The 22869-nt window shown below is 33.7% G+C and overlaps 3 protein-coding genes across 3 annotated transcripts; 1 reads left to right on the top strand and 2 right to left on the bottom strand.

Moving 5' to 3' along the window:
* Positions 1-161: 161 nt before the first annotated feature.
* Positions 162-4743, bottom strand: LOC113049277 (actin-related protein 2/3 complex subunit 5-like protein). Its single transcript, XM_026211488.1, has 4 exons — positions 4361-4743; positions 1187-1259; positions 931-1107; positions 162-831 (listed from the first exon to the last, which is right to left on the bottom strand). The coding sequence occupies exons 1-4, from the start codon at positions 4498-4500 to the stop codon at positions 769-771; spliced, it is 453 nt and encodes a 150-aa protein (XP_026067273.1). The 5' UTR covers positions 4501-4743; the 3' UTR covers positions 162-768.
* Positions 4744-7264: 2521 nt separating this feature from the next.
* On the top strand, positions 7265-9341 carry zmat5 (zinc finger, matrin-type 5). Its single transcript, XM_026211490.1, has 5 exons — positions 7265-7543; positions 7618-7680; positions 7774-7854; positions 8029-8140; positions 8678-9341. The coding sequence occupies exons 1-5, from the start codon at positions 7417-7419 to the stop codon at positions 8817-8819; spliced, it is 525 nt and encodes a 174-aa protein (XP_026067275.1). The 5' UTR covers positions 7265-7416; the 3' UTR covers positions 8820-9341.
* Positions 9342-9501: 160 nt separating this feature from the next.
* LOC113049278 (calcium-binding protein 7-like) lies at positions 9502-16407 on the bottom strand. The gene is made up of 5 exons (XM_026211489.1): positions 16090-16407; positions 14858-15001; positions 14364-14476; positions 13816-13963; positions 9502-12854 (listed from the first exon to the last, which is right to left on the bottom strand). Exons 1-5 carry the CDS (start codon positions 16196-16198, stop codon positions 12727-12729), a joined length of 642 nt encoding a protein of 213 aa, XP_026067274.1. The 5' UTR covers positions 16199-16407; the 3' UTR covers positions 9502-12726.
* Positions 16408-22869: the final 6462 nt, after the last annotated feature.

Here is a 22869-nt window from a genome sequence, read left to right on the forward strand (position 1 = left end):
TATATTCCGCAGTTCTGACTTTATAACTTGGACAAAAAAGTCAGAATTGTGAAATAAAAAGTCACAATTACCTTTCTAATGTTTAAGTTCAGTTGTGACAACTGAAGTTCATACTTTACATAAATACTGCACTAAAAGTAAATCAAACACAGATGACGACATAAAGGAGATCCATTTACTTTAATGTAGCAGGCACTTTAAAATGATCCCCAGTCTACCCCTTTGGTGTTCCATTCTGTACCCCATCACTGGTTCCATTTTTAAATCTCAGCACAAAAACAAAACAAAAGAGTATGGGACCAAAGATGTAAAATAAAAAATAAAACATTGATTAAAATCTAACTTTTTCTTTTGTTTGTAGCACAGAAAACACTTCAAATCGAATAACAACCTCATATGTACGAGCTGATTCACCTGATCTTACATATGCTGTATTCACCATATTATTCATAGCACATACACCATGTTTGTTTTGTCTTCCACGGTAGATTTCTTCCCACTCAAAACCATGTCGGATTGAAATCTTTTTGATGCCAGTATATCATACAACAATTTATGCTATATTGGCAAATTAACATTACTTCACTTTTACACAAGCAAAAATTTTTCAGATTGAAACAAGTGCTTCGGTGTTTCTCTACAGTTTTTTTTCCCCTCCAAGACAGAAGCATTCGAAATGGTCTTTTCTTCTTTCCTTTTAAGCAACAGGCAAACCTGCCTCGTGTCCTCGGTGTGACAGCGTCACTGTCTCCAGGTTCGGTCAGGTAGTCATACAGTCTTCCTGGCTGTCATAACTCGAACAATAGAGCCTAGTCCTCCAACAGCAAATGCCTGTTACAAAAGACAGAAGAAAAATGTTTTTATGTTATTCAAAGCCCTCCGAAACGGTGTATTGTTGGTGTAAAACACCTTGATAGCTTGTTTATTTACCTTTTCATGCCACTGCAGCAGTATGGCACTGCTATTGTCTGTGGGCTTCTCAAAGCCTTTGTAGATGTACTTCATGAGAAGATCAACTTCATTCTTATTGAGAGATTTAACAGCGGGCTCTATATCGATGCTCTTAAATGATGTCAGAACCCTCAATACAACAGCCTGAGCTCTTTCCTGAGAGAATGAAAGACGGGAAAGATGCAATCGTCCAGTCTGTACCTCATATGTTTTACTCTGAAGTGTAATTCTGTACCTTTATTGCTGGGTTCCTGCTGTTGATTGGAGGGTTCCTAAGAGCAATATGAAGGGCTGCCATCATGTCCCCTGTGCATTAAAGCTTGTTAAGGAAGACTTCAATAGCTCAAGGCAAGCTCTTACCATACTAACAGTACAGAAAAGGAAGCATTAAATTTTGCATAAACTGACACTAGGAGGAATTAAGTTTTTCGGATGAAGTTGTCTCAAACACACACACACACTAAAGCCCAAGAAGGAATTTCTCAAAACAAATGAATCTTTCAGACGGGACTAAACTCTTAGGAACGTGGATGATTGATTGTTTGGTGCGCGGCTGCTGCCTGCCACTGCATTCTCCAACAACTGTCACATGTACTGAATCACACCGTATTAATATGGAGATAGACGTGGCTATCCCAACTAGATTAATTTCAGATGAGACATTAATATCAACTTTTAATCCAAGTATTAAAATTTTAGGCGCTGTGACCTCAATATTAAAAATAGAAGACCTCAACATAGAAGCAAAGCAGAGTGTTCAGCGTCCTAGTGTTCCAGAAAAGTTCTGACTTCTTTTCCCTAGATGTCCTTTTATCATGCTGTGCTAAGGACATTCCACTTCCACTTCTTGGGATAACATATCCATTGTAATATAGAACTTATGGATTTGAGCTCAGTATGAAGAATGAAAGATTGTATAAGTTGAACATCTACTGTACATGTATTGAACAAGGTTCAAAAGAGAGCACTCCTTACATTTACATTACCACATGATGACAGACACTTCTCAAAATAACCAATCTCAAAGGAGCATCAATGACAATTGAAAAAAATCCAATGAAATATACACATACATACACTCATATACATATGTACAGTTCTTATTTTAAAGAAATGGTTACCTTTATTGAATAAGGATGCAAGTTTCTATTTCATTCAAATTCAAATTGTTCTTTTGAACTTTCTATTCATTAAGGAATCCTAACAAAAATATATCAAGGTTTCCGCAAAAATATTAAACAGCATAGCTAGTTTTAAGCAACTGTTTTCAACACCAATAATAATAAGAATATTTTTTTTCAACATGAAATCAACATAGGCCTATTGAAAATCATTTCTGAAGGATCACGTGACACTTGAGTGACTGGAATACTGCTTACTAAAAATATTCCTTTTTCATCACAAAAAAAATTACATTTTAAAAATATATTAAAATAGAAAATTTTAATATTTTTCAATATTGTTACTGTTTTTTGATCAAATATATAAAGTAACTTCTTTCAAAAAGTAATCCCAAAATTTAGTGCATAATTAAAAAACTATAATTATTATATAAAATTCTAAATATTCATTTGTTAATATTATTATAAAAAAGTTAAAATGTTCCCTATATCATAAATGTGATAAAAGCATGTAAAGCCAGAGGTTCATTCAAAATGTCAACAAATTCTACAGGGACCAAGACAGGCTCCTGTGGGACCTCTTGTTTTTCAAAGTGAGCTCTGTGTTCTATAATAACACATTGCGGTTCAGCAAGATCAAGCTATTTGCATTCTGCCCCACTGCACAGAAGTGCTGCTGCTAAACAAGTCAAATGCTGATGCCTCCTATGTGAGAGGCAACTCTGCAAAAAAGATGTTGTCTCACTAGCTAGTGGCTACAGCTACTCCAACACATACCATCTGCAGGAACTTACTGAACCGGGTACCATGGTAGAGCAGAGAGGAAGAGGAAGCCCGATGCAAATCAGAGGTTTCTGGGCACAATTGGGGTAGAAAGCCCTGAGGTGACTGGCCTCATATTTTAATTCACATCCTGCCAGGCCCAAATCCCAACACTTTACACAGCAGAATGATCACATCATTGGCAACAACTCTTCATCCAAAACTACAGGAGTGCACGTTCAGGCATATTTCACCTGTGAGCATAACCTGCACCATGGAGATCATAAACAAATAGAAAGATCACAGAGACAAATCACACCATCGTCCACCTCAGACTCTACAGTACACAAGGAAACGAGAATTGCAACGTGACAACAGCGTTTGGATTCACAGCTCCCTTAACAGGTTTATTATTGTGAGAGAATTTAGACGACTGTTTGCTTCAAAAGTCTATTACGCAGTCTAACCTAATTAAAAAACTGTGACAGAATGATGTATCTGGAATGTCACTCACAGCGCTCTCGTTCTCAACAAGACAGCAAAACACTCTTGAGGAAAGACTACAATATACTATATAAAATAAAAGTGGAAATCCTGTCAAAGGTTAATAACATTTTTAAATGTCACTTCATTCAAATACGAAATACGTTTCTGGATCAACAAGCGTTTAAAGATCTGAAATTTCTTTTGTTCCCCCCATCAGGTTTTGAATGCAAATTAGCCCTTTTAATCCCAGCGGCTACATCTGTGATGAAAATGTATTTTGAATTTGAATAGTCTAAAAACTATTTCTGATGTATTTCATGCAGAGTTGTCACCTGTAAATGAAAGCACGGGCTTCATGATTACATTTTTACATGACCCAAGCTGTTTAATTCCTGTTTACCTCTCTAAAATATAAGCACCATAAAAAAAAGCATTTAAAATGTCATAATTCAAACTATGTTATATCACTGTCCCATAAAAAGCATGATCAAAGGAATCATAAACATCACATTTGTGACCACAAGGAAAAGTCCCACCTGTGCAAATGTTGATGAAATGTTAGATTTCAAACTCTTACATTAAATTATCCCCCCTCACAGAGTTTTGATTACAAAGTTATCTTGGGTCTTACTGAGCAATTTTAACATTTACAGTTGTGACTGTAAATAAAATACAGTTTCAATAGACTGTGCACCATTTAGGATATGTATGTTATTTCACACCCACTAGAAACAGTTAATTTTGCTCTAGGGAAAGCAAACTATAATCATGAACTAATATTTTGAGCTGGTGCTCAAGACTGGTCAGACAATACTTCTTACTATTATCAATGCTGAAAACAGTAAAACTGTATAATATATTTATAGCAACCTTATAAACTACACCAAAGTATCGCTGCAACTTGAAGAAATAAATCAACGCGTTGTTAAAATGTTGTAAACAAAGCCACACAATCATCACGTCATCGTGCCCTAGTACTGTACAGAGGCGCGCTCTCATGTCACAATCCCTAATATCGTTACGCTCACATTAAAGGATATTGCCTGATAAGGCTGTCGACTTCCACCGCGTCAGGTCCTTGCTGCTCGGCAGGCTCGTCGTGATCGTCCACGAATTTATTCTCGTCGAATTCATCAATGTCCACCTTTCTGAAGCGCGAAGACAGCGTGTTCTTGGCCATCGGGGCCAGTGTCCCTCTCCAGCGTCCCGTGTGCTGTAACAGTACTGTGCTCCGATGGGAGATTTCAGTCTCTGCTGATAGTCGGCGTCAGGGACTCCACAATGAAGCACATCCAAAGATGGATGAGTTGCTTAGTCAAAGTGGGCTGCGTTCAGTGTGTTATACCCATAGACAGTAAAAGAAATGGACACAGCGACCCCATTGGAACTCAATTGAGACAAATGAAGCCCAGTTTTAGCGTGTTTTAGCACTTCCGTTTCTGACGCGCAGACTCAAACGAAGCTTGACGACGTCAGCAACCTGTCTGCCAGATGTAAATCTTCTAGTAGCTGTGCGTGCAAACTGCCATCGTTAATCTTGCAGAGACGGCGAGCTTGAGCGGGGAGTTCTTTGGCGTGAGTGAGCAGGAGTAAGTATTCTGATTAATTATTTTGTATAGTATTTTAAAATGTAACGCCAGTACGCCATATTAAGTTAATTGCCTGTGAGCTTCTCCTCCTGTCTGTACGGTAATGCGACAGAGAGACGAGTGGTTATGACGCAATCGTTAGCCTATTTTTTACAAAAACTGTTTATACGGGGCCATAATGTAACATAGAAGGTAATGGAGCCCTTTATACATTGTCGTGTATCTTTAGAAATAAATAATGGACAAACAGAGTCTTTAAACGCCTCAGATGTAAAGTTATTCGCTGTCAAAGTGACGCCAAAATGAATGGGAGTCAATGGGAATGCTAACGCAAGTGAAGTTCTGCTAAAAGATGGCAGCCCCCATCCGACTTCAACTTCCGGTCGAGTTCCTTGCCCCTTGGTTATACCGCCACACACCAGCACGAGCACATGAGCCGTTTCAGTGTACCGATGCGGAGCCGCATATTTAATATGAAAGGTATGATAGCAAAAGCTGGAGTACTACTGCCACCTGCTGAGTGGGAGTGTATTAAATTATTTTACAGTTAAAGGGATAGTTCACACGGAATTCTGTCAATATTTAGGAATATAGCTCAAATGTAAAAGGGATAGTATAGGGCCTAATAACAGTCAGTATTCCCTTATCAAAATTTTCACAACCAAAGTCAGCGTTTATTTTCTTTGCATCTTTTCAACCGGCAGTGAATTCTGTCAGTTTGTCTCATCTAAATAACGTTAGCTGTATTTCAGCCATATTTTTAGGACTGAAGTTTATTTTTAGTTAGTGAATGTATTTGTTTTATTATTACTATTTGTCACAATTGTAACAGGTGTAAAATTACACAGGCGAAATTGTTCAATTGTGCAGTAAGACCCAAAAGAAAACTGAAGAAATAAGAAAAATAAATAAAATAAAATAAATCAAAATATAATAATAATAATTTAGCACAACATTAATTAAAATTCTGAAATTGTATAACTACTTAAAGGGATAATAAGTATAAAAATTAAATAAAAAACATACACAAACTAAACCAAATTAAACCCTGCGGTTCGTGACGATACATTGATGTGTAAAGGCACATGAAACTGACACAAGAAACGGAACAGTATTTATATAATTTTTTACTTCTGATGCACTGCAATGCCCGAACTGTCTGAACTGTATGCACGCCTCCTCAAAACAATGTATTGTCAGAAGCTGCAGGGTTTAATTTGGTTCTGTTTGTGTATTTGTATTATTATTCTTTTATTTTTTTATTGTTATTGTAAAAACGTTTGATTAAAAAAATCTCCCTTTGCATTCTACTGAAGAAGCAAAGTCACCTACATCTTGGATGCCCCGGGGGTAAGCAGATAAACATCAATTTTTTCAGTTTTGGGTGAACTATCCCTTTAACCTCCCCACTGACTGTATTATGTATTACAAGATATGCAATCATTATTTGTTTATGACACAGACCTAGCAATGGTTTGAATGTATTAAATAGACCTTTTAAATATTATATTTGTGACCCTGAACCACAAAACAAGTCATAATTATCATGGGTAGATTTGTAACAATAGCCAACAATACATTGTATGGGTCAAAATGTTATTTTTATTTTTTTTACTTTTATGCCAAAAATCATTAGGATATTAAGTAAAGATCATTTTCCATGAAGATACTTTGTAAATTTATTTCTGTAAATATATCAAAACTTAATTTTAGATTAGTAATATGCATTCCTAATCTCAATATTTAGATTTTTTTTTTTTTGCACCATTAGAATAATAACCTATAACAGTCATTTTCAAAAAACATCTAAAGACACATATTTTACTCCAGCACTTGGCCAACTAATACTAGCACTTACATTCTCTATTCTATTCTATTCTATTCTTAAAAAACAAAAACAAACAAACAAACAAAAAACATAGCTAAGCCTATGTTTACTGCCCAAGACTAACTGAGACTTGTCATGGCACTTGTATATTGTTGTTTTTCTCTCGTTGGTCTGATTGCTTCAATGTTTCTCATCTGTAAGTCGCTTTGGATAAAAGCATCTGCTAAATGATTAAATGTAATGTAAATGTAAATAACAAACCTTAAGTGGAAAGCTTATTTATTATACTTATGACTGTTTTTGTTATGTGTATTATGATCTTTTTTAAATGCTTCTTTTTATCGAGTTTATTTGACAGAAAAAAAAACATAAATCAATCTGTATATGTATAATTGATAACTAAAATAACACCAACAGTTGTTGAGAGCACAAAATGAATTCGTCTCAAATGGAAACGTGTTGTGAAGGCGGCGTTTGACCGCTAGAGGGTGCTATACGTCATTTAATTCTGAGTCTGCGCAGGCGCAGGCAGTTTGTTGTGCCCGCCATATTGAACTGCTCTCAGAAGGAACGTATCTTTCGTCGAGGACCCGTTTTAAAACTCAATTTAAACAATTTTCAAACTTAATTAGTGTTTTTAAATTATGTCTGATTTGTAGTGTTTCCTGCATAGTGAGCAATGGGGAAGAGATATTACTGCGACTACTGTGACCGCAGTTTTCAAGACACCCTGCACAACAGAAAGAAGCACCTAAACGGCGTCCAGCACCACCGGGCAAAAAAAGCCTGGTTTGACAACTTCAGAGGTACTCACAGAAAGCTTCACAAAGCAGTAGGAGGCCACAAAACAATGAATCACGTTTTTAATTTGTATTTTCAGACGCTGCCACAGTTTTAAATGAAGAGCGGACAAAGGAGCCCTGCAGAAAGTTTCTCCAGACAGGTACAAAATGTGACAAAAGAAGCCACACCGCTGTGTAATAAGTTTTCTATTATGAAACTGATAAGTTAGCTTTTTCCTCTTACTGTCTTTCAGGACAATGTGTATTTGGTACAAGCTGTCGTTTTTCACACATGTCTGAGAGACATATGAAGATGCTGGAGCAAAAGATTGATGGTGAGGTGCTACAGCAGCCAGCAGCAGCTTTCTTGGACCTTCATCTTATGATGTCTTTTAGATATGTCATTGATCTTTAAGTCATGGTTTAATGAGAAGGCAAGCTGTTGTGTTACACATAGACATTTTCGCAGTCTGTTAAACTGAGTAGCAATTGTGGCAATTTCCTGTCAGATGAAAAGCGGCAGAAGGAAAACCCTGACCAAGATGGATCATCTACCGTGCGCAGCATTGATGAATGGCTTTCCAGAAGAGAGAAGAAACTGGCTGCTTTGACATCAGGAAGGTACTTAATGTTTGATACTACACAGAAAGACAGAATGATGATTTGAAAAGGCTGGAATGTTCCCAGCAAGTATTTCATTCACTAAGATGGGTTTAGTTCTTAATTACTTTGACTTTGATGTTGACAAATGATTCCTTTTCTTACTTGCATGGAACTCAGAATTCACACTGGAACATCAAGGATGATGCTCATTTTACCCATTGTTTGGGTTTTAGTATTATACCAATTGCAGAGACTATTCTTATTCTTATTCTTATTATGTCTAAAACAACCAATTTAATGTTATGATTGAGCATGTTGCTGAACTTATTGGATGAAGAATTCCAGCTGCTTAGGTGCAATTAGGTGTTTTAGAGCATTCAAAATGCATGAAAAAGCTTGTTTTAGAGGTCACCCTGACACACATTAAAATGAGATGCCTGCAGCCTACAGCTGTGTCATTTGCATAATTATCTGCATATAGGTTTCAGTGGTAGAGAAAGCACACATATTATGCTCTTGAGCTCAGCAGTCACCTGTAACTCCTTTTATTTGCAGAGTTTTAAAGATGGAAGAGGAAGAATGTGCGGAAAACATTGAGATACCTCCATATTTACTGTCTATTCCAGATCTTCCTCCATCTCTTCATCCTCCACCAACTGGTGGTTGGAGAGTGACGCAACACAACGAATGGGGTTGAAATATAATTTATAAAAGTTATTTTTTAATTATTCCTTTTTTTCCCTTCAATAACATACTGATAACTATTATCATTACAAAGCCCTTGTATGTAATTCCTTAAAGGTATAGTTCACACAAAAATAAAAACAAAATTGCTGAAAATGTCCTCACCCTCAGGCTGTCCAAGATCATTTTGTTTGTTTTTTCCTTGTGATGCTAAATTTCTCCAAATATGTTCTATCACTTGCTTTGCAATAGGTCCTCTGCAGTGAATAAGTGTTGATCCATTAGTAAACAGCAAGTGATGTAATGCTAAATTTCTCCAAATCTGTTAAAAGAAAAAAAAAAAAAAAGCTCTTGGAAGGCCCGAGGGTAAAGACGTTTTCATCTAATTTTCCTTTCAGGGTGAACTGTTTCTTGTAGGGAGAACAGTGTGTATGTTCGTATCAAATTGTATGGCTTAAACAAAAATCATGTTTTGCAAGAATAAAGAAGTTTACATTGTGGATAGATTTATTTTGAATAAAAACAGTGCATTGAATTTTATAATGTTGAGCTGTAATTTGTGTAACCTGAAAAGAACACAATGTTCTTTTCCCTTTATAAGTTAGGCGTTAACATTATTGATTGCTTTTATTTGCTGTGTATCATGAAGTTGACAGTGTTCCCAAGCCGAACCTTACACTATGGATGGAGTTATTGTTTTTGTCTGCCTTCTGTGTCAGTGGTTTAGATTGAAATTCAGATGAGGGAAGCGTTTTCAATTTAGTCCTGATTGCTTGTTGCAGGGACGTTTTGTACTGCTAGCTTGCATGGCCTTGGTGAATTCCTCTTGTCAGCCCTGATGAATGTTACACTTGATTGGGATGCATTACTTTTAAAAGCCTGGTGATAAAAGGTCTTTTTGGATAGGCATTAGAGAAAAGATAGTATTAGTTGTCTAAAACAGTTTCGCTGCTAGATACTATTTGTTGATCTAGTTGATATTATTTACTTAATGCTAGCAACAGTATATAAAGCTCATGGAAAAAATAAAAAAAGTTAGCAGACCCATTCCACTGAAGCATATATGCATACTCATGTGGAAATATGACCAAATAACCAGCTTCCTTTTTTTAAAAGTGTTGCATACTAGTGTTGCATACAAGTGTGATGCAAACAAAATGACAGTGTGAAAGACCAAAGAAGAAGCACCACTGTTTTAATTCATTTCTTCACATGGTACAATTAAATGTAACATCAGCACATGTTGGCACATCATAGATTCAAGGTTGTTTTCTAGGGCTACATTGATGCAATATGACATTACGTACATCAGTTGGATATATTACTGTTACATCACTACATTAATATAATCAAGTGAGCTAATTTGTAACTGCCAACGTGTATCAGCCATTATGTAGTTGGGTGTAATAGATGTAATTTAAGTAAACGTGCCATAGTATTTCCATGTGGAATAAGATGAATTCATATAAAGAAATTTGAAAAAATACAAAAATAATACTATTTTTCATATAATCTTAGGACTTTTAACCATTTATTACTCTGACCGAAACCAAAAAAATATTGTAGTATTAAATAATAATACCCCTATTAGTGTGTAAAAACAATTTGCACAGCAGATCACATGTTTGAGCTTTGGAAATTGAGAGCGTGATATGTTTCTAATGTCCTGAAATCAGTATATCTCAATTTTTATAAGTGTAGATATATATAAATCGTAACTTTTAAATCACAGTAAAATGTCATCAAATAAGCATAGATTGCATATTTTAACAACAGAGGCTGACACCACAGAATACAACATGTCAGAAAATTACAAATACATGCAACTGCAAAGAAACAGGGTTTCATCATTGCTTAAATATTTTGCGCAAAGGTTGTCTTGTCATGTCAGCATTACCTTCATAAACTCTGAAGTCAGAATGTATGGGTTTGCTGAATTTGATTTCAGATTTTGTGTAATGTATAATAGTTATAATATTACTCTGAAAAAAGTTTTAAAGTTGTATATTGATATGTTGCACTCTAGCCTCACAAAACCAATGCAACACTATCATTACAATCATATGCGGCTGCAGATTCATTTAAATAATCAGTCATAACAGACTTAACTTACATTATTGTTTTTCCAAATTACGTCAAAGAAATTTTAATTAACAACTTGTATGTATCAGTTAAGTGTCATCTGTGATATAGCACAAAGGCGAATTAAATACTGAGAAAGTGCACAAAAATATACACTTTGGACTTCAAACCTAAGACACACAGAACAACACCATCCAATTTACTGTTTAGGCACTGAGATTATTGACAAATGCATAAATTACAGATAGATACTGGATGCATACATTTATTTTAGAGTATGCATAAGCCAAATATTGCTTGTTACCATTAATTCGCACCAAACTTAAAGCTATTAAGTTAACTTAAAATAATACTTTTCAATAACTTGCATTGGTTCATTCTCTTTGAGTTAAGTTATGAATGCATAAACTTAAAGCAACTGTATGTAGTTTTGTGCATTTTTGCAATTTTGGATCCTCCTGCACTTAAGTGAGTGGAATTGACTGCTGTAATTACCCTGGGAAGCAGTACACGTGCATACTGCTGAAAAGCAATCCGCCCTTTTCGCAGAAATTCGTAGCCGCACACCCTCCCACAACAAAACAGATATTTGAGAGGAGAGTTTGAACCAAACAGGCCATTCGGTCGAATTATTTTGTAACTTATATTTCAAGGTGTTAAAAAAAAACATACAGTTGCTTTAAAAGCAAGATTAAACTTAACCTGTAATTTTCACGTTGCCCAAGATAATGTGGACACAAATTCAGTTACATTGAGAGAACGTTAATGTCCTGATGACTTAAAAATTTTAAATGGACCATTATACAGATCACAACACCCCAGAACAATGAAATCCACAAGTTCTCGAAGAAAAAAATTGATACAGACTGATTATTCACTGACAACATTGATGTTATCAAAATGCTAGGAAACACGTCATGCAAATATGTATTAACACTCAGAACAGTTATATTGCAAGATATCGACAAAAACATTTAGTCTCACGTGGCACACTATACGAATAGCCTTTAATATTCAGTCTTTTTTTCACAACATTTTTTCTCACACAGCCAGCTGACAATTTAATAAAAGACCTGTCGACAAACAATCCTGAGAGTCAAGACTGGAAGAAATACTGTTTTTGCAAGTTAACAAAAGACAATTGCACAGGTTAGATTCAGTAACACTTTGGATTGTCACCAATTTTAAACTCTATTTTCCATCACAGTTTATTACTGGTAGATTTCTAGTACATTCATTTTCTTTTTAAATTGCTCTAAGCCTAACTACTCATAGATAGTTTGGAGGAATTAATTTCCTCTTTATATTCTGTATCCATTGTATCCCCACAGATCAATCCGGTGATGTTTGACATCATGTTGGTAAAATAAATCTAGGTTCTACTAGATCTAAAATTGTGTAGGGTATATGACCCGGTCACATGTTGGCGTAGTTTTGTAAATGTCATTGTGTAATGTTATATAAGACCCTGACACGATATCGATATAAAATGAATTACAACTATACAATACAATACTTTTAAGTATGATGTGCTACATTATAATAGATGTCTACTCTGAAACATAAGCCAAAGAAAAAATTTAATATTTTATAGGACAATGATCATTAATATATCATAATGATAATAACACTTTTAAACTGTTGTTTTGGGCTAAATATTTATTTTGTCTGTCTAACAACAGTCTGTCTTTACCTTGAGTTTATATTTGAATGAAAATGCAGCCTTTGGTGTTTCTGTAAAACTGTGGTCATTAGAAACTAGTGAAATTAGTAGACTTTTTTGCATGTTTACCTTGTTTCCTTTTGTCAGTCAGTTATTGTCTTAGAAACAGAACTGTTCATTTCATTCCTCTTCGAAGCATCTGATTGGCTGCGATGAGCATGACGCTGATGATGAATGCAATGGCGAAGGCACAAATCAAGCTCTTGCGCACACAGGTGTGCTTGACTTGTTGCATGGGACTTGCTTTGAGGACAAGTTGGTGAAAATGGAAGAGAAAAGTTATTATACATAATACTGGATTTTTCCAACAGACATATTTATACAACATCATTCCTCAGATCTCATTGGTCAGGCAGTGTTAAAGGAGTCCAACAACTCTAGTACTCTTCACTCTTTACATCATTTAATTTGTCAGTATTTATGCGTTTCAGTTTGTTCTTCAGTAGCATAGACTTTTCAGTGACTCTGAAGGTTACATAGTTTCACCAGTAGGTGGCAATAAGTGAGTGAGTCATTGAATCACTCATTCAAACAAGTCGCAGATTAGTTGTGCTTTAGTTTAATATAATAAGCATTGCAAAACAGATAACTGCCAATATTGTCAAAAATGTAAATGACACATACTATTTTTTAATATTAGGGTTTCTGCAGCAGATAAAACAACACTTGTGATTGTGTGATATTGCAAACAATTTGTAAAGACAAATTTGATTTCATCAAACGTTTCATCTCTAGTTTCCCTTCAAGTGTGTGTGTTTTGCTTCATTTAGAGACAATATGTGTATAAGCTTCTTACAAAAGGGAATAAAAACTTACCAGTGGTTGGTATTCAGTAAAAATATATTTCTACCAAAGAGTACAAAGTGCTCATCAGTATTACAGATACATTCCACACTGTCCTGCTTCAAACAGATTCATGAGCTCCTTTATTTCCCCTGGACTATCAACAGAATATGTTTCAGCTAAAAATACACTGCAGCTATAACCTCTGTGTCTTGGGTTTTTAATGGAGTTGACAGACAATTTTGATTGACACGATAATGCCCAGACACTTCATAATGAAACGGATGCTTGGGCACACACAGGGAGTGAATATGCTAGAGACAAACAGTCAAGGTCAATGTATCATGTTTGCCGCAATTTTCTTATCATTTTTTTTTTTTTTTGCTTCGCTTTTGAGAATTGTTAGCATATGAAGACTTACTGTCAATATCTACTTGGCACTCGGGGCTGTTCAAGTGACTCTCCTCAGTCATGATGATGTTCTCGATGTCTTTCATAGTCAAATGGTCACAGAAGGTGTCATACAGGAGTCTTTTCAGCTCATCAACAGTCAGCTTTTGCATGTCACACTAATGACACAAGGAGAAAGGAGAGTAAAACGGCCCTTTTCATTAAAGAAGCAATGTTCAAAATGCCAAATATCCCTGTAAATGATGTAACAACTGCTAGAAATGATCAGCGGCCAATGCACAGATGAGTTATACTAAATAGCACATTTAAGAGAATATTGCCTTCTAATGGATTTAAATGACTCTTTCAACATTAATTTTAATTCAGTGTTATTACTATCAAATAAATGCCAGCAAGTTAATTGCAGAGTGTGAATAATGTATGAATAATCTTCTTTTCCACCAGTAATCACAGGGAGTCACAGAACAAAGGGACAAAGTAAAGCTGAAGCCAGACAGAACTAATCATTGAGTCTATAGGGGGAAATAATTGAGATTATTTCAAAGAAAACCTCCACACCTTCCAGAATATGGAGTCAAACTCGGCTCCACGGAATCTGTCAGGCATACCAGCTGAAGACAATTTTGGTCCGAGAAGTGCTACAAACTCTTCAAAGTCAACTTGACCGTCACCTGCGAAATAAAAGATACACAAACACAGGCCAGCTTCACTGTAACCTTTTCTTGAGGGAGATTGCAATCTTATGCTGATCCAGCAGAACACCCAGACTCGAATCTTTTGATTCGTTATCAGATACATCAGTACTTTGTTCAATGATTCACAATAACCATTACTATATTGAATTATTTTGCTCTTGCAGGTATTTTGTATTGAATTTGCAATTCCACCATGCCTCTCTGATAAATGCTCCCTTAACAGGGTTTACATCATGTAATCAAAACAAGACAAATTAATAGTGCTATCAATATATAATACAATTACCAGCATATTTTAACTACACAGAGCATGTGTGTCCAAAGATGTTTCTGTAGTTTTTTCAAGGGCTGCTATACCATTCATGTCCAGTCTCTGAATGATCACCTCCAGCTCCACTTCATTTGGCATGTAACCAAGAGAACGCATGGCCACTCCTAGCTCCTGTTTTGAGATGAACCCATTCCCATCACGGTCAAACACCTTAAAGGCTTCACGGATTTCTGCAGATGTGCCAAATACATTGCCATGTAACAACAAACAATGACACAAACCTTTTTAATGTTAAACTTAACAACATTCTCTATATCAGTATGCTTGACGGGAAAGTTGGACCACTTTGAGACTATATAGATATATTGAGATATATATATATATATATATATATATATATATATATATATATATATATATATATATATATATATATGCAAAACTTTAACATATTATATTATAATAAGTGTATGAGCTAACATGGCATAAACCGTGCCAATTGTCTGTGGACAGTAACCTAATTGTAGCTAAAGCACAGACATAAAATTACTGTACATATGGTATCCGATTTTTAAAAAAATTCAAATTTGCTTCTTTTTCATATAAGAATATGATGATGAAATTCCCAACATCACTATACAATTAAGAGGAAGGCCTCTATATCTTGTTCGGTGTGTGTATCATGCATGGAAAAGGCTTTATTAAAAAAAAAAAAATACAGTAAAATAAAAAAATACAAATATATATAAACTAAATTATGGCATTTAATCTATTTAGTTCCACGAAATTTGTTTTCTTCAAGACACTTGAATGTAAAGAATGGAATTTTATTTTTATATGGTCCAACCATTAAAATGATTATCAGTTCATGCAATTGTGTTATTTAAATGTTTCTTTGGCAAAATATTTCTTATTATTTATAATTTTTGAATGTAATACTAATATTAAAATAATAGATACATTTGTATTAGTCTGTGATGTATTTGTATACATCTGTATTAGTGTGTGATCAGAACGCCCACCTTCACCCTTCATATTGTAATCTCGAACTCCACGATAGATTTAATCTGATGGCGTTTTATCTTAAATTTATCTCCAAACCAACACAATCGAAATGGAAATATTTACTTTTTTTAACTATTTGCAACATTTTGTAATAGTAGTTTATAGGGAAAAAAACAAGCAGTTTCTTCATATTGGACAGTAGAGGCTGCCGCAGGGCGCTCTCCATGGTGCTGAAACCCACATTCACAAAGTACTAGCAGCACTATCGCCAAAGATAACGTCTCCCTGCAACTCACAATGAAATATCACTTACCCTCCACTTCATCCTCGGGGAGGCTGACGGTACTCCTGTAGGAGAGGATATCTGGAATTGAGCAAAGTCCCCTGTACATGAACCTGGAAGTCACAGCACGAACTGGCATTTCTGCGAGGGGAAACTAACGATTGTGTCCTGATCTTCATAAAGCACCTGTAGTTCGACCACTGCAACTTTACTACAGAGCGCTTTCTGGTAGCTCAAAGCCAACAGTCAAAACGCGTGTCTGATTCGTCTCCATCCTGTCTTATTGTGGTCCAGGTGCGATTAGTCACTGCGGTCAAGCCAGCCGCGGTTTGAAAGTACACGGTCAAGCCAGCCGCACTTTTTTTTTTGTTTGTGCGTCTAATCGTGCACTGACGGTACGGGTGCAGGGAGCGGTCAAAATAGATGTAAAGAAGCTGTCGTAACGGCGTTTCCTTTATACTTTTTCTGATATTTTCAAAAGTTCACGGGTGCCCACCCCCTCCCAAAAAAAATAAATTAAATAAAATCTGCATAAAACGTCATTTAACCCATAAAAAGAACTTAAAGGGACATCAGAATATTTATGTATTGCTATTTCATGTCATGATATAAATAATGCATTTTTTTAAATGACTTGAACATTGAATTAATGTTTCTGAATACATTATTTTTGTACATTAACATTTTTATTTTACATTAATATATATAATTTATCAATGTATATATATATATATATATATATATATATATATATATATATATATATATATATATATATATATATTATATATATATATTTTATATATATATTGTATATATACATTTTATAAATATATATTTTAAATATATATATATATATATATATATATATATATATATATATATATATATATATGTGTGTGTGTGTGTGTATAATATATATATATATATTATATATATTATATATATATTTTATATATATATGTTATATATATATATTTATATATATATTATATATAAATATATATATATATATATATATATATATATATATATATATTCTATATATATTTTATATATATATATATATATATATATATATATTATATATTATATATATATGTTATATATACATTTTATAAATATACATTTTATATATATATATAATATATATATATATATATATATATATATATATATATATATATATATATATATATATATATATATATATATCAACATTGATACAATATGTAATGCGTATGTGTGTGTTGTTTGTGTGTGTATACCTTTCAACTAATAGTGATCCTGACTATTGCTGTATTTTTTTCAAGTTAAAGCTATTATAAAATTTTTGTACAATTTAAAGGCAAATCACTCCAAAAGTCAATGTGCATTTTCACTCTTTTCTCATAAAAAGCACTAACTCATAAAATGCTTTCCTTAAAAGGTTTGCTCCTTTTTCCAATTGATAACTTTTAACAGTGACCCAGAATATTACTGAATTAATTTTTTAAGTTATTTTACTGTATAGCGTTGGAGAAAATTAATGGCAAAATAACTCCAGAAAAGTGCATTTTAGCACCTGCACCGTTACCCATTTTCATACACTCATAAAAATCTTTGCTTCATGGGTTTGCTCTTTCTTTCAGTGGATTCCTATTCACAGTCACTCTTACCATTGATATATTAATTTTCAAATATTTCTACTGTATAGTTTTGGAGAAAACTAAAGCCAAATTCAACTCCAAGAATCTAATCACATAAGCTTTTTAACACCATGTCCCATTTTCAAACATTTACAAAAATCTTTGCTTTATAGGTTTGCTCATTTTTTCACTTGATTCCTATTCACAGTCACTCTGATCATTACTGCGTTAATTTTCAATTATTTTTACTGTATAGTTTTGGAAAAAATCATTGGCAAAATCATGCCTAATCAAAGTTTATTCTATCTGTTGCACCATTACCCATTTTCAAACACTCATAAAAAATCTTTGCTCTATAGGTTTGCTCGTTCTTTCAGTTTATTTCTGTTCACAGTCAATCTGATCATTACTGTATTAAGTTTCAAATATTTCTACTGTATAGTTTTGGAGAAAACTAAAGCCAAAGTCAACCCCAAGCATCTAAGTGCATAAGCACTTAACATCATGTCCCAAATTCAAGCACTCATAAAAATCTTTGCTTTATAGGTTTGCTCACTCTTTCAGTTTATTTCTGTTTACAGTCAATCTGACCATTACTGTATTAAGTTTCAAATAATTCTACTGTATAGTTTTGGAGAAAACTAAAGCCAAAATCAACTCCAAGCATATAAGTGCATAAGCACTTTACATCATGTCCCATTTTCAAGCACTCATAAAAATCTTTGCTTTATAGGTTTGCTCGTTCTTTCAGTTTATTTCTGTTTACAGACAATCTGACCATTACTGTTTTCATTTTTAAATAATTCTACTGTATAGTTTTGGAGAAAACTAAAGCCAAAATCAACTCCAAGCATATAAGTGCATAAGCACTTTACATCATGTCCCATTTTCAAGCACTCATAAAAATCTTTGCTTTATAGGTTTGCTTGTTTTATCAGTTTATTTCTGTTTACAGTCAATCTGACCATTACTGTATTCATTTTTAAATAATTCTACTGTATACTTTTGGAGAAAACTAAAGACAAAATCAACCCCAAGCATCGAAGTGCATAAGCACTTTACATCATGTCCCATTTTCAAGAACTCATAATAACCTTTGCTTTATAGGTTTGCTCGTTCTTTCAGTTTATGTCTGTTTACAGTCAATCTGACCATTACTGTATTCATTTTTAAATAATTCTACTGTATAGTTTTGGAGAAAACTGAAGCCAAAATCAACCCCAAGCATCTAAGTGCATAAGCACTTTACATCATGTGCCATTTTCAAGCACTCATAAAAATCTTTGCTTTATAGGTTTGCTCACTCTTTCAGTTTATTTTTGTTTACAGTCAATCTGACCATTACTGTATTAAGTTTCAAATATTTCTACTGTATAGTTTTGGAGAAAACTAAAGCCAAAATCAACTCCAAGCATATAAGTGCATAAGCACTTTACATCATGTGCCATTTTCAAGCACTCATAAAAATCTTTGCTTTATAGGTTTGCTCGTTCTTTCAGTTTATTTCTGTTTACAGACAATCTGACCATTACTGTATTAAGTTTCAAATATTTCTACTGTATAGTTTTGGAGAAAAATAAAGCCAAAGTCAACCCCAAGCATCTAAGTGCATAAGCACTTAACATCATGTCCCAATTTCAAGCACTCATAAAAATCTTTGCTTTATAGGTTTGCTCGTTCTTTCAGTTTATTTCTGTTTACAGTCAATCTGTCCAATACTGTATTAAGTTTCAAATATTTCTACTGTATAGTTTTGGAGAAAACCAAAGCCAAAATCAACCCCAAGCATCTAAGTGCATAAGCACTTTACGTCATTTCCTATTATCAAACACTCATAAAAATCTTTGCTTTATAGGTTTGCTCGTTCTTTCTGTTTATTTCTGTTTACAGTCAATCTGACCATTACTGTATTACGTTTCAAATATTTCTACTGTATAGTTTTGGAGAAAAATAAAGCCAAAATCAACCACCAAGCATCTAAGTGCATAAGCACTTTACATCATTTCCTATTTTCAAACACTCATAAAAATCTTTGCTTTATAGGTTTGATCGTTCTTTCTGTTTATTTCTGTTAACAGTCAATCTGACCATTACTCTATCAATTTTCAAATATTTCTACTGTATAGTTTTGGAGAAAACTAAAGCCAAAATCAACCTCAAGCATCTAAGTGCATACACACTTTACATAATTTCCTATTTTCAAACACTCATAAAAATCTTTGCTTTATAGGTTTGCTCATTCTTTCAGTTTATTTCTGTTTACAGTCAATCTGTCCATTACTGTATTAAGTTTCAAATATTTCTACTGTATAGTTTTGGAGAAAACTGAAGCCAAAATCAACCCCAAGCATCGAAGTGCATAAGCACTTTACATCATGTGCCATTTTCAAGCACTCATAAAAATCTTTGCTTTATAGGTTTGCTCGTTCTTTCAGTTTATTTCTGTTTACAGACAATCTGACCATTACTGTTTTCATTTTAAATAATTCTACTGTATAGTTTTGGAGAAAACTAAAGCCAAAATCAACTCCAAGCATATAAGTGCATAAGCACTTTACATCATGTCCCATTTTCAAGCACTCATAAAAATCTTTGCTTTATAGGTTTGCTTGTTTTATCAGTTTATTTCTGTTTACAGTCAATCTGACCATTACTGTATTCATTTTTAAATAATTCTACTGTATACTTTTGGAGAAAACTAAAGACAAAATCAACCCCAAGCATCGAAGTGCATAAGCACTTTACATCATGTCCCATTTTCAAGAACTCATAATAACCTTTGCTTTATAGGTTTGCTCGTTCTTTCAGTTTATGTCTGTTTACAGTCAATCTGACCATTACTGTATTCATTTTTAAATAATTCTACTGTATAGTTTTGGAGAAAACTAAAGACAAAATCAACCCCAAGCATCGAAGTGCATAAGCACTTTACATCATGTCCAATTTTCAAGCACTCATAAAAACCTTTGCTTTATAGGTTTGCTCGTTCTTTCAGTTTATTTCTGTTTACAGTCAATCTGACCATTACTGTATTAGGTTTCAAATATTTCTACTGTATAGTTTTGGAGAAAACTAAACCCAAAATCAACCCCAAGCATCTAAGTGCATAAGCACTTAACATCATGTCCCAAATTCAAGCACTCATAAAAATCTTTGCTTTATAGGTTTGCTCGTTCTTTCAGTTTATTTCTGTTTACAGTCAATCTGACCATTACTGTATTAAGTTTCAAATATTTCTACTGTATAGTTTTGGAGAAAACTAAAGCCAAAGTCAACCCCAAGCATCTAAGTGCATAAGCACTTAACATCATGTCCCAATTTCAAGCACTCATAAAAATCTTTGCTTTATAGGTTTGCTCGTTCTTTCAAATTATTTCTGTTTACAGTCAATCTGTCCAATACTGTATTAAGTTTCAAATATTTCTACTGTATAGTTTGGAGAAAACCAAAGCCAAAATCAACCCCAAGCATCTAAGTGCATAAGCACTTTACGTCATTTCCTATTATCAAACACTCATAAAAATCTTTGCTTTATAGGTTTGCTCGTTCATTCTGTTTATTTCTGTTTACAGTCAATCTGACCATTACTCTATCAAGTTTCAAATATTTCTACTGTATAGTTTTGGAGAAAACTAAAGCCAAAATCAACCTCAAGCATCTAAGTGCATACACACTTTACATAATTTCCTATATTCAAACACTCATAAAAATCTTTGCTTTATAGGTTTGCTCATTCTTTCAGTTTATTTCTGTTTACAGTCAATCTGTCCATTACTGTATTAAGTTTCAAATATTTCTACTGTATAGTTTTGGAGAAAACTGAAGCCAAAATCAACCCCAAGCATCTAAGTGCATAAGCACTTTACATCATGTGCCATTTTCAAGCACTCATAAAAATCTTTGCTTTATAGGTTTGCTCACTCTTTCAGTTTATTTTTGTTTACAGTCAATCTGACCATTACTGTATTAAGTTTCAAATATTTCTACTGTATAGTTTTGGAGAAAACTAAAGCCAAAATCAACTCCAAGCATATAAGTGCATAAGCACTTTACATCATGTGCCATTTTCAAGCACTCATAAAAATCTTTGCTTTATAGGTTTGCTCGTTCTTTCAGTTTATTTCTGTTTACAGACAATCTGACCATTACTGTATTAAGTTTCAAATATTTCTACTGTATAGTTTTGGAGAAAAATAAAGCCAAAGTCAACCCCAAGCATCTAAGTGCATAAGCACTTAACATCATGTCCCAATTTCAAGCACTCATAAAAATCTTTGCTTTATAGGTTTGCTCGTTCTTTCAGTTTATTTCTGTTTACAGTCAATCTGTCCAATACTGTATTAAGTTTCAAATATTTCTACTGTATAGTTTTGGAGAAAACCAAAGCCAAAATCAACCCCAAGCATCTAAGTGCATAAGCACTTTACGTCATTTCCTATTATCAAACACTCATAAAAATCTTTGCTTTATAGGTTTGCTCGTTCTTTCTGTTTATTTCTGTTTACAGTCAATCTGACCATTACTGTATTACGTTTCAAATATTTCTACTGTATAGTTTTGGAGAAAAATAAAGCCAAAATCAACCACCAAGCATCTAAGTGCATAAGCACTTTACATCATTTCCTATTTTCAAACACTCATAAAAATCTTTGCTTTATAGGTTTGATCGTTCTTTCTGTTTATTTCTGTTAACAGTCAATCTGACCATTACTCTATCAATTTTCAAATATTTCTACTGTATAGTTTTGGAGAAAACTAAAGCCAAAATCAACCTCAAGCATCTAAGTGCATACACACTTTACATAATTTCCTATTTTCAAACACTCATAAAAATCTTTGCTTTATAGGTTTGCTCATTCTTTCAGTTTATTTTTGTTTACAGTCAATCTGACCATTACTGTATTCATTTTTAAATAATTCTACTGTATAGTTTTGGAGAAAACTAAAGCCAAAATCAACTCCAAGCATATAAGTGCATAAGCACTTTACATCATGTCCCATTTTCAAGCACTCATAAAAATCTTTGCTTTATAGGTTTGCTTGTTTTATCAGTTTATTTCTGTTTACAGTCAATCTGACCATTACTGTATTCATTTTTAAATAATTCTACTGTATAGTTTTGGAGAAAACTAAAGACAAAATCAACCCCAAGCATCGAAGTGCATAAGCACTTTACATCATG

Source organism: Carassius auratus, chromosome 30, assembly GCF_003368295.1.
Source record: "Carassius auratus strain Wakin chromosome 30, ASM336829v1, whole genome shotgun sequence".
NCBI classification, from domain to species: Eukaryota; Metazoa; Chordata; class Actinopteri; order Cypriniformes; family Cyprinidae; genus Carassius; species Carassius auratus.

Excerpts from the sequence above, each read along its gene's own strand:
- LOC113049277 (XM_026211488.1), bottom strand. The coding sequence starts at position 4,500 with ATGGCCAAGAACACGCTGTCTTCGCGCTTCAGAAAGGTGGACATTGAT. Across the intron at positions 1,108-1,186 it reads GCAGGAACCCAGCAATAAAG|GAAAGAGCTCAGGCTGTTGT; the intron begins GTACAGAATTAC and ends TCATTCTCTCAG. Across the intron at positions 832-930 it reads TGCTGCAGTGGCATGAAAAG|GCATTTGCTGTTGGAGGACT; the intron begins GTAAATAAACAA and ends CTTTTGTAACAG.
- zmat5 (XM_026211490.1), top strand. The coding sequence starts at position 7,417 with ATGGGGAAGAGATATTACTGCGACTACTGTGACCGCAGTTTTCAAGAC. Across the intron at positions 7,544-7,617 it reads CTGGTTTGACAACTTCAGAG|ACGCTGCCACAGTTTTAAAT; the intron begins GTACTCACAGAA and ends TTGTATTTTCAG. Across the intron at positions 7,681-7,773 it reads CAGAAAGTTTCTCCAGACAG|GACAATGTGTATTTGGTACA; the intron begins GTACAAAATGTG and ends ACTGTCTTTCAG.
- LOC113049278 (XM_026211489.1), bottom strand. The coding sequence starts at position 16,198 with ATGCCAGTTCGTGCTGTGACTTCCAGGTTCATGTACAGGGGACTTTGC. Across the intron at positions 13,964-14,363 it reads TTGACTCCATATTCTGGAAG|TGTGACATGCAAAAGCTGAC; the intron begins GTGTGGAGGTTT and ends TTGTGTCATTAG. Across the intron at positions 12,855-13,815 it reads GTGCCAAGTAGATATTGACA|CAAGTCCCATGCAACAAGTC; the intron begins GTAAGTCTTCAT and ends TTGTCCTCAAAG.